At 42.5% G+C, this 10,895-nt stretch overlaps 1 protein-coding gene across 1 annotated transcript; it reads right to left on the bottom strand.

Moving 5' to 3' along the window:
• Positions 1-506: 506 nt before the first annotated feature.
• F3 (coagulation factor III (thromboplastin, tissue factor)) lies at positions 507-10,895 on the bottom strand. The gene is made up of 6 exons (XM_005384995.2): positions 10,619-10,895; positions 9,423-9,528; positions 5,610-5,800; positions 3,565-3,743; positions 2,674-2,833; positions 507-929 (listed from the first exon to the last, which is right to left on the bottom strand). Exons 1-6 carry the CDS (start codon positions 10,716-10,718, stop codon positions 796-798), a joined length of 870 nt encoding a protein of 289 aa, XP_005385052.1. The 5' UTR covers positions 10,719-10,895; the 3' UTR covers positions 507-795.

Genomic DNA, 10,895 nt, shown 5'->3' with positions numbered 1-10,895 from the left:
TTAATAAACATCACCTAAGTCAGTTAAAGTGCTAAACTGTAATGCATATTAGAAAAGTACCCAAAATAGATGTCTCCTGTATTTAACACAATATAAATGTTTGCCAATTGCACTGAACTTCCAAAAGTACCCCTGGAAAAAAAGAGAACCTGAACACCATATATTGTAAGAGAACAGATGTACATTAGGAAAATCTACCCAATTTTCATTTTGCTTTCCAAAAGCATTTGAAGTCAACCTCTTGAAAATTCTTCCCAAGTCCCCCCTGGGTATTTTAAGGCATCTGTTCAATTGCTTTTGCCCTGAGGCCTAGTTTTTTTTTGAGTCCAGAATATACAGTCTAAGGCATGATATGTGCAAAAGGTACCATAGTGTTAAAAACTGAAACAACGTGAAACTGGTTGTACCGTTTGCATTTGAAGTCAGCCTCTTGAAAATTCTTCCAAAGTCCACCCTGGACATTTTAAGGCATCTGTTCAATTGCTTTTGCCCTGAGGCCTAGTTTCTTTTTGAGTCCAGAATATACAGTCTAAGGCATGATATGTGCAAAAGGCACCATAGTGTTAAAAATTAAAACAACGTGAAATTGGTTGTACCGTTTGTTACATTCCAAAGTGAGTGGTGCTGACACCAAAACCAGAATGGTAACTGCAATAACAGGTCATATAAGGAGGTTTTTTGAGCTCAAAGGGCTCATGCTCCATGCAATTTGTGCTTACACACATTCTCTGAGACATTCTTGGTCGCTGTGCAATGCAGCATGTGCAGGAATCTGCAGCTCCGACTAAGCCTCTTTTACACAATGTTCAGTGGTGAGTTCTCCTTCCCACTCTGCCTGGCTTTGGCCTTTCTGCACTTGTGCAGAAACAGGGACAGGATAATGACAATGATGATGACCAAAATCACTGGTCCCACGATGAACAACATTTCTGAAAAGCAAAAGGCACCAAATCAACTTGGAGAGCTCAGACTCCACAGCACACCGTTCAGCCTTTGTGCCATTTGAAGTATCTTTCACTCTTTCCACCACATTTACATCAGGAAACAATTTATGAAAACGTACATGTTTTAGAGGAATCAACAACAGTTAGAAGCACCAAATGAGCCACTTAATGATGTTCGGTCTAGAAAAGATACATGTGGTTGAAAGTAAAAACAGCTGTTGGAAATGTGGCTAAAGATGTAGCTGAGTTTGGCAGCAGTGATTTCAGCAGATTAGTAGCAGGGGAAAAGAGCGATCCAAAATGCTACCAGGATGAAGCGAGGAGGTAAAGGTAACTGGCAGATGCAGTATGGCGACTTCCTGGTAGAGACCCCTTTTGAAACACTTTTCAGAGGACACATTTCAGAAACAAAGAATAGTGAGGGGAGGGAGAGACCTGACAAAGGTAGAGGTGGCAGAATTAGAGTGGGTTTTATTTGTTTAATTTTACTTTGTTTTGTTTTTTTGGTACCAGGAATTGAACTCAGGACCTTGCTCTTGCCAGGCAGGTGCTTATGCCGAAGAGCTATATGTCTGGCCCTGTTTAATTTTAAAATTTTTGTTTTATTACTATATGTTTGCAATTCATGCAATTTACAATCATGTTTTAGAGGAATGATTAGGGGGTGATTACATGAACATACCACAGCTTATTTCTTTTCGTTTTTTATTTATTTATTTGTTTTGGTTTTTTGGTTTTTCTCCGGTACCGGGAACCGAACTCACGACCTTGCGCTTGCCAGGCAGGCGCTTTGCCGCTGAGCTAAATCCCCAGCCCCTTTCTTTTCGTTTTTTAAATCTCTTTCCCCTTCTCTCTCCTAGCGTGGGTTTGAAACACTGAACATGAATGCCGTACACTGCAGGGCCAAAATGAAAATGTCACCAGCCATAAGAAGAGTGAACACTCTTATTTGTTTGTTTGGTGTTTATAGCTAGGCCATCACACTGATTTCTATTGTACGTTCTTTTATAATTTTGATCAAGACATGTAATTGTCTATTTTTGTGCATGTCTACTTTTTACATTTGCTTTTCTCCTTTATTCTACACGAGAGTAAAAGTTCTATGCATCCTGGAAATTTCTCAAATTTGTTCATTAACAAAGATTCACGCTTAGTACAGAGTTTGGGCTCTGTAAAAGTTTTTTTTTGGAGAAAATGTTATTTAAAAGTATTTTTGTATTTGAAAACCTTGTCTTAACAAGGAGCTAGGTCACCATGACCATCCTCTGAGGCTTTCGCTCCATGAGACTACTCAGATCTGAATGGAGGCTGTGAGGCTGAAGGGAGACCCACACTTTCAGCCTCAGGCAATGTAGGAAAATCAGAGCACGTATCTGAACACTATGTGTGGCAACGATTCATGGTGGTGGGTACATAAACGGGTCCATAAACTACTTCCCCCATCAGTAGGAAAAAAAGCCCAGAGAAAGCTGTGTCTTGATGCTAAGTCCTAAATATATTGTAAGTCCAAGGCTCTAGAAAGTTTTGCACACAGTAAGTACTAAGAGAAACACTTGCTGAAAGCAAGGGAACAACACAGAATCATTTCCAAAGGCCCAAACCCTAACAGAACACAAAATTTTAAAACACTCAAGGCAGTTTCCCCCTGAGGATTTAACAAAACAGGTTCATCTTGGTTCTGAGATGGGGCATCCAAGGCTCCCCGCTGAGTGACAGGTGGGCTACTTACCTCTGAATACACCTTTCTCTTGCCTTGTACACACAGTAATGCTTTCTGGACTCTTCTTGTTAACTTTTCGGGATGGAATCACAGCTTGAACAAGGAAACAGTAATCTTGTCCTTTTTCCACATCAATCAAAAATTCATTAGTGTTTGTCATGGCTGTTTTCTGTGAAAAGATAAAGAGTTTTTTGTTCATCTGGGCTCCAAGTGAATTCCTTTCCTTTTTGCTAAGTCGCTGTGGAAGTAAAAACCTGGGCTCCAAGAAAGTCCACACAGACACAGCTGACACATGAAGAATTAGAAGCGACTTGGCTAATCAATTATCCCCTGATATCTACTAATGATGTCTTTTCCAAGAGTGAAAAGATCCAATTTATGCAGGGCCAACCCAATTTAGCCTCTTTAACAAATACCTGCAGGAAAAGAAAGGAAGGGCTTTTTTTTATTATGTAGAAAGTAAGTTTTGGGGCAGGGGGCGTACCTCCATGACAGCATTTGTGTGGCGTGTGTAATGATCCAGAGTGTCACACAAAGAAGGAAAGGGAAGGAAAGAAAGAGGAAGAAGAAAGGGAGGGAAAGAAAGAGACTAAACTGTGTCTCTGAGATTCTCAAGGAAGAAATGTAAAATGTGAGAGGTGACAGGACCCCAGAAGATGATCTCATCCCACCCCTTAGCTGAAGAAACTGGGGGCCCTAGGAGGTTCTTGTGCCCAAAGTCACAAAGCAGCTCAGCTGTGGGCAGACAAAGGACCTGCTATCCTGATCCCTCCCACTCTACCATATTATCTGCTCAACCGCCCTGTTCTGCTAGGTTTGAATTGGGAAAGAAATGGGCTGTAAAAGCCAAGGATCCACAATTTAAAACAAGGTATAAAAATCAAGAGAAAAAAACCTCACCTTTCCTGTAGTTGAAGCTTTCCAATAATAAAGTATATAATTTAAGTTTTTGCCAAAAATATCTCGAAGGCTTAGGAAAGTGCCATTGCTTCTGACTGATGTCTGTGTATCATGTATTGTCACATTCAGTTTTGTCCCAACTTGTTTAAAACTCTCAATTTTCGGCTGTCCAAGTTTTGCTGAAATGTGGAAAACAGGCTTGGTTGGAACGAAAGTATTCTATCCAGAGTAAACCTTATTTAGTTATCATAGTTAACAACTCCATCATGTCTTATAGAGAACACTGGCACAGAACCTACTCCGGGGTAGCAATAGCTGCGGCAGCCTTAGAACGAAATCCTAAGGCATTTCAAAGCAGTGCTGTCCAGTGGAGATAATACTAGGAGCCTCAGATAAGATGTTAAATACCCTTATAGTTACATTTAAAAAATAAAAAGAGAAGTTAATTTAATAAACTTTAACCCAATTAGATCTAGAATATTATCACTTCAGCACGTAGTTAGATAAAAACTGAGCTATTTTATATTTTTCAAAATCTACTGTGTGTTTTACACTTACAATATTAGTTGTATTTCAAATGGTCCACGGCCACCTGTGGTTAATGGCTACCAGACTGAACAGTCAGTTGTACAAAGATTCTATATCTTATATAAGATTCTATATCTGTATCTTAGGCACAATAACTTCAGGGCTGTGGGAAAGCCTAGGGAATATCCTTAGTACATCAAGGAATAAGTTTTTATAGCTAGATCTCTGTAATGACTCAGTTTTACCTAGTGCTTTGATTAAATGATATGAGAACTAATTCCAGTCGTTTACCATACTATGCAAGCCACAGGGCAAAGTATATGTGATGATGTGTGCATAAACGTAAAATAAGCATAGAAAATATCTTCTATTCTAAACTAGCAAAAGGTTTGAATTTGGATTACAAAAAACCTCAACAATTAGAAGAGGAAATTGTGAAGATGTCAACAACTACGGGAGAAGGATTATCAATGACCCTGAAAGTACTGAAGGTGCTGCCAATGTAGCTACCTTCTAGCCCCTGCCAGAGTGACACACAGGGAAAAACATCAAGTAGACTGAAGGGAGGGTCTTGTCAATGGGCAGCTGGGGAGCAGCCTCATTTATCTGGGGCAAAGTAGATACTACAAAAGGATCGGTGTCCTTCCAGCCAACACTTTTATTCTAACCAGCAGAACTTAGAGAAGCTGAGTTCATTCTCTTAATATGCTGCATGTGGTTACTTACAATACTAGTTTAGAACCACAGTCATGACAAAGAAATCTGAACCTCTTACTCGGCAGGAATCCTCTGCCTTCCCTCGTTAGATCCAGGGTGGGCAAAGCCGAGGAGCAGGAGGAGCATTCCACATTGTGAGAACCAGCACAGGGAAGAAAGCTGAGAATTGGGTAGTGCCGGCACATCACGGTCCCCAAATCAAGTTCAGTGGACTAAAAAGGTCGGCAAACCTAATTACAGGCTCAGTGAGAAACTGTGGGCTTCCCTATGCATTGGGGACCATTTTGGAAAAATTCTAAACTGAGATTTCTGGTCTGATGATGGGACTGAAAATTGAAGAGATGTGATGAATATGGGGAAAAACTGAGGGTCCAGCCTTGGTTAATTTCCTACCCCCCATGCATATTTCCCCCGTTACTGGGAGGGGCTGGGGGCAAACCAGTGGAGAAAGTTATTTGATGACACTGTTACCAACTCTTTTTTTTTTTTTTTTTTTGGTTTTTCTCCAGTACCGGGAACCGAACTCACGACCTTGCTCTTGCCAGGCAGACGCTTTGCCACTGAGCTAAATCCCCAGCCCTGACACTGTTATCAACTCTAAAGTTCACATTTTGTGAAACTCCTACCAGATCTAGAATGAGTGAGGAGGGTTGTGGCATTTGCAGTTCCTGAGAAAGGTGTGTTTATGGATATATGCCTTAGACTCATGGCCCCTAAAGGTCACAAGACACAAGAATATTGAGAAGCTCAGAGAAACAAAAAAGGTACTGTAAACTAACCACTTACTCTGAGCTACTTACTCTCCAGGTAAGGTGTAAACTCTGGGGAATTTCTATAGTGAGCGTCCTCAACAAAACCGGTGTTGTTCGGCAAGAGGGAAAGCACCTTCGCCAAGTACGTCTGCCGCACATCCTGAGCAATCTCACTGGTGAGGTCACACTCTGTGACTGTGAGGGAGAAGCATACGCTTTTCCAATCTCCTAACGCAGAGCTAAAGAAAGGAAGGAAGAAAAAGAAATGGATTATAAGCTACATCCAACAAGACAGATCATTTCTGGCTGTGGTAGTCCCATGCCAAGGGTAAGAATACCCTCCTGAAGAGGCGCCCTCTGTGCTGAGCACTTAAGGGGCACACACATGAGTCCCCATAGCAACGCGAGGGCAGGCTCAGTAATACCCCTGACTTTACAGATAAGGCAACTAACACCCAACCGTTTATTACAGTCTATTACTCTATCATATCATGTTCTGCTTGTTACATTGTGCTCTATGTAGAATATATCAGCCTCCCAAGTAGCTGGTATTACAGGCATCACCACTGTGTGCAGTTTATTCTGGGCCCTTTAAGTGGGTATTTCATTTGATGTAATTCTTCTAGGACATTACTGGATTTTTAAAAAAATACATGCAGACTCGGAGGCTCAGAAACAAAAAGCCATGTGACTAAAAGGTGGAAAAGCTGTCTGTTTGCCTCATAATACGGTATACTAGACGTAAATATGAGATGTGAACATATCTCACAAAGATTATACAATAACAATACAGGTAGTATCAGTCTGACAAAATCTGAGATTGCAAGGAAATGACTTCCACGCAAAGTGACAAGACTTACTGCTCCAGGCCTCAGTGTTATCCTGCCAGTGTTCAACCCATCACTCAAGGGGAGGCTGCAATACTGCTTTCTTCGGGAATCTCCACATTACCTTGCTCAGCACTAATCTCTCCCTTTCTGTAGCCCAGCACCACACCATCATTAAAGCCCTTAATAGCGCATGCTATCTTCACACTGGGGTCCTAGCTCCTGTGCTCTCTGCCAAGCAGCAGGGCTGCTGTAGGGCTTTGCTACATTGAGATGTTTGTTTGCCTTTATAGGATGAATTAATATATCATAAGGCGAGGGTCTCCTTATTGATCCAGCTGTCTAAATTCATGCACAACAGCCATAAATGCATATTCTTTAAAACTCTGAACTAACCAGCCTAAAAGGATCTAGATAAGCACATTCTTTATTCTAAAATTCACAAACGAAGCCTGACAGGATATTTTGGTTTCTTATGTTTCAAAAATTTTCTGTGATAAACATAGAGAAGCTATGGTAGTCCAGAATGACCAACATACATGTTCATTATATCTCTTCCGTGACAAAAAGCAAATGGGAACTTGATTTCTCTACCACTACATCAAACAAGTTGTTTAGTGGTTGGGCTCTGTAGTGGGGACAAACCTCTGCAAGATGCTGTACTTGGTTCCTTCCAGCTCAGAAGCAGGGACCACAAGGTCTTTGGCAAAATTTAGCAGGAGGGTCTGTAACATTTTAAGTAATGAAATTGTTTCAACAGACAACAAAGGGGAAATTCTCTAGTTAGGGGGTCTGAATGTCATTAAGAGCATTAACACTTTAAAAGCCTTCAAGATTTATGTAGAAAAGGCAAAACCCTCAGATTTGGAAATAATAAAAGTCCTCTTGAGTTATTAAAAACTTCCACTAGAATACATACTGTCTCTAATTTATTTTTATTTATTTATTTATTTTTTTGGTTTTTCTCTGGTACCAGGAACCGAACTCATGACCTTGCGCTTGCCAGGCAGGCGCTTTTTGCCGCTGAGCTAAATCCCCAGCCCCTCTGTCTCTAATTTAGTTGCAGGTTTTCTGGAAGCTTTGCAAACTCAGCTTTAGAATTGAGAACATTCCATGGAATCAGTATTACTAGTGGCGGTTTGTTCAGTGCTAAGGCTTGAGTCAAGAACATCGTCTAGCCACCACTGAAATCCACTTCTACGGGGAAAATGCATCTGTGAGGGGCTGCAGTGGTGAGGGTAGGGGTGGGGAAGGGGGCGCAGGTTAGGGAAAGCAGGGAGGGAAGGAGGCGCACAGAAGGGACCAGGTGCTAAGGGCTTCCTTCTGTCCTCCAGCTTTGACTGACATCAGACTTGCAGAGCCACTTAAAGAGGTGGCAGTATGGGGTACAAGGGAGACCATGGTTTTAGCTCTATGTAGACACTAACCACCACCGAGGTCACTATAGAGCTCTCACTTTCCAGAGCAAATTTCTTTACCTAGAAAATGACTGCTATGATCCTTTCAACCCAGAAATCCCTGAAAAAGGTTAGGAGGACAGCTGGGGCGGAGAACTTGGTCTCAGGCTGATGGATGTGATCTGAGGCCCTTCAGCTCAGCAGGGGGAGGTCATCCTGGCTTACAGAGGAACCCCGACGCACACAGATATTTCCATTTGTTGTTGAAACACAACAGCGAATGTATTTAGGTGTAAGCATGCCTCCTAAAATCTAATTTTCACTCTCCAGAAGGGAAGGGTTTCTAAAGGTAAATTTCAGGTCTGTATCAAAGAAATTAACTACTAATTCTCAACTTGAAGAATCTGAATTCACAAGTTTGACCATTAATTGCAATACTGTAATGATGATCTCAGGCTATGAAATTCCTTTATTCCCTTTTTCTTTCTGATATATTATATATGCATATATATTATAGTAATACTAGAATTAGTAATTATTTTCTTTGATACAGACCTGAAGTTTACCTTAGGAAACACTTTTCATACATATATATATGTATATATTTATGTATATATATATATGTATATACATGGATGTATACACACACACAAATCCTCTTCCCAGTTGGTTTGGAAATAGTTAAAGAGTTCATTTTTGGAAAACAAAAATGTCCACCTAAAAGACCCACCCTATTTTTATAAGTTTCATTCCTAAAACTATAAAAGGTTTGACACAAGTTAAAACAACAAAACAGTAAAACACCATTAATTTTTGCCAGTGATACTTTTTGTGTCTACTGAATTAGTGTTAAAATAATTTCTCCAGCCACTGTCCTCTATTTCTTAGTATCTCTACCAAACCTCCTAGAACATTTCAGAACCCAAAAGCTTGCCAAGAGTAGGGTACAAACCATCAAGGAAAACATGTTGCACATTCTCGACACTGAGATTGAATGTGCTGAATTACTGGCCCCTGGGGAAAGCTGTCAATCAGAGGTGAGGCTTGAATGAACAAAGCACCCCCAGACAGATGAGGGTGTAGATGATGGAATTGTTCTCTGGTGTTTCCGTACTATGTTGTGAGTCAGGAATTTGGCTTCCTTGGAGATCATATATACAACCAAATTTTAATTCAGAGTCCAAAGATTAATGAATCAAAACATTGCCTAAGGGCAATGTACATATTGGAACTCCTCTCCGCCTCTTGCCTAACATATTCAATGTAGCTCATAGTCTAGACAGCTTGGCAAGGGAAAAAAGACATCTGTTCTTAAATGAGATTAGTTACTAGGGATCCTAAAGCACACTATCAGTACCTGCTTATGAGGATTCACCTCACCTCGGCTTATACTCCACTTACAAATTTCCCCATCATTTCCAAAAACAGTTAAGATGTTGTACCAATTCAAGGTCTTGAAACGTTGGAGGCTTGATAGAACTTGATAATGGACAGCAAATAAATGCTCTCTTCTTTGTTATTGGCTAAATAATTTCATCCAATAATCAGCTTTAAAGACATCCGTGTTCAGCACAGGAAACAAGAAACTTCAAAAACCTCTATTCTCTCTCTTTCTCCCTCTTTTGGACCTAGCTTACCTTATCTGAACAGTGTAGACATAATCGATGGGTTTGGGTTCCCACTCCAAGATTGTCTTGAAATTAGTTGATTTCCAAGTTAAATTATATGCTCTAACTGGAGTGCCTTCGAACAACAGAGAAACAGCTATTATTACATGCACTTCTCAGCCATGACTTCGGGCTGACAGTATACTCTTCGCCAGCCTCCCATCACCAAAACATACATTTCTGTTTTCAAACTTAAAAGTTTTGCTACTGATTTTTTAATACAAAAAAATCTTTAAGTTTTTCCTAGATCCACAATACCCTCCTGGCAAGATCCACCCTGTAATGCAGGGAAACAGGCAAGGATCTGAAACCCTTGTTTGCCCTTATTCTTGAGGAAAGCCCTGCATTCCTGGGAGGACAGACAGCCCAGGAGCCATCAACACTACAGGGTGTCTAGGATGGGTAGGACTCAGGCTCAGCTCATCCGGGAAGGCTGGCTAGGTTTTTTCAACAGGTTAAGAAAAGGGAAAATGTCCTGTGAGTGAAAAGGGTTAGGAATGCATACAAACGAAAAAAGTCAAACGTGTCCTTTTCTTTTACCGAAATTTCCAGAGACCAAGGTGGGCCAGTGCGGCCCGTTACACGGTCATACGGTAGGATGTGTTTGGTTGAAGCCTTTGCCATTCTTAGATCTCATCTCTGCTTACCCCAAACACTAAAGACGCATGGGCCATGCACGGTGTGGTGCCTGATCCAATTCAAGCAACATTTTGCAAAAAGATTGGTTCTACCCAAGTCTAAAAGACCACCAAGAGCAGGGGCACTCTTTATTAAGGGAAGATGCACCCGTGGGAGATAACATCCAAGCCGTCCACGGCACGCAGACCTATGCAGACGTGGTCCCACTCCGCACCACCTTCAAGGTCACAGTTCTCTGGAAAGCTTTTCTCAAAGTTAAAGCGGGAGCCAAAATCCGCTTATGCAACAACGGGTGCACCTAGCAAACATCTCTAGCACAAGGCGCAGCAGGCTTCCGGCCGCAAACTACCTCCCGACTCCCGCCAGTGCGCCTCACAGCCCGAGTTCATTCAAACGCACCCAGGAAAAGTGCGGGGCAAGGGCGCTCCAGGGCCCGCGGCACCTCGCTGCCAGAGCACCGCTCGTTCCCGCCCGCGGGCCGGGCGGCGCGCCCCGGCCTTCCCGGCACAGGCACAGGTGCCACTCACCTTCTGCATCGGCCACCCGGGCAAGAACCCAGCCGAGCAGGAGCGTTCGAGCGACCGCGGTCTCGAGGCGCGGGAGCCGGGGCCAGGCAGGGGTCGTCATGTCCAGGAGCTGGCGGTGAGGTCGTTTGGATTCCGCGGTGCTCGGAGGCTGGGGAGTTTGGGTGGCAGGGGCCCCAGGGCGTAAGAGGGGGTCTGGGGAGCCCAGAGTCTGCCGGAGCCCCTGCCCCGCGCGCTATAAAGGGCTGCGCGCACGCCCGCGCCGCTCAGCCCCGGCCCC

This window comes from Chinchilla lanigera, unplaced genomic scaffold, assembly GCF_000276665.1.
Source record: "Chinchilla lanigera isolate Chin_1 unplaced genomic scaffold, ChiLan1.0 scaffold00022, whole genome shotgun sequence".
In the NCBI taxonomy this organism is placed as follows: Eukaryota; Metazoa; Chordata; class Mammalia; order Rodentia; family Chinchillidae; genus Chinchilla; species Chinchilla lanigera.
Note: the sequence above shows the minus strand (reverse complement) of the source record. Positions and strands in the feature narration are given on the sequence as shown.

Bases quoted from the DNA above. Each gene is read 5' to 3' on its own strand.
- F3 (XM_005384995.2), bottom strand. From the start codon at position 10,718: ATGACGACCCCTGCCTGGCCCCGGCTCCCGCGCCTCGAGACCGCGGTC. The intron at 5,801-9,422 runs GTAAGCTAGGTC...TCCTTTCTTTAG, and splicing joins GTCTACACTGTTCAGATAAG to CTCTGCGTTAGGAGATTGGA. The intron at 2,834-3,564 runs GTGAGGTTTTTT...ATCTTTTCACAG, and splicing joins AAGCTTCAACTACAGGAAAG to AAAACAGCCATGACAAACAC.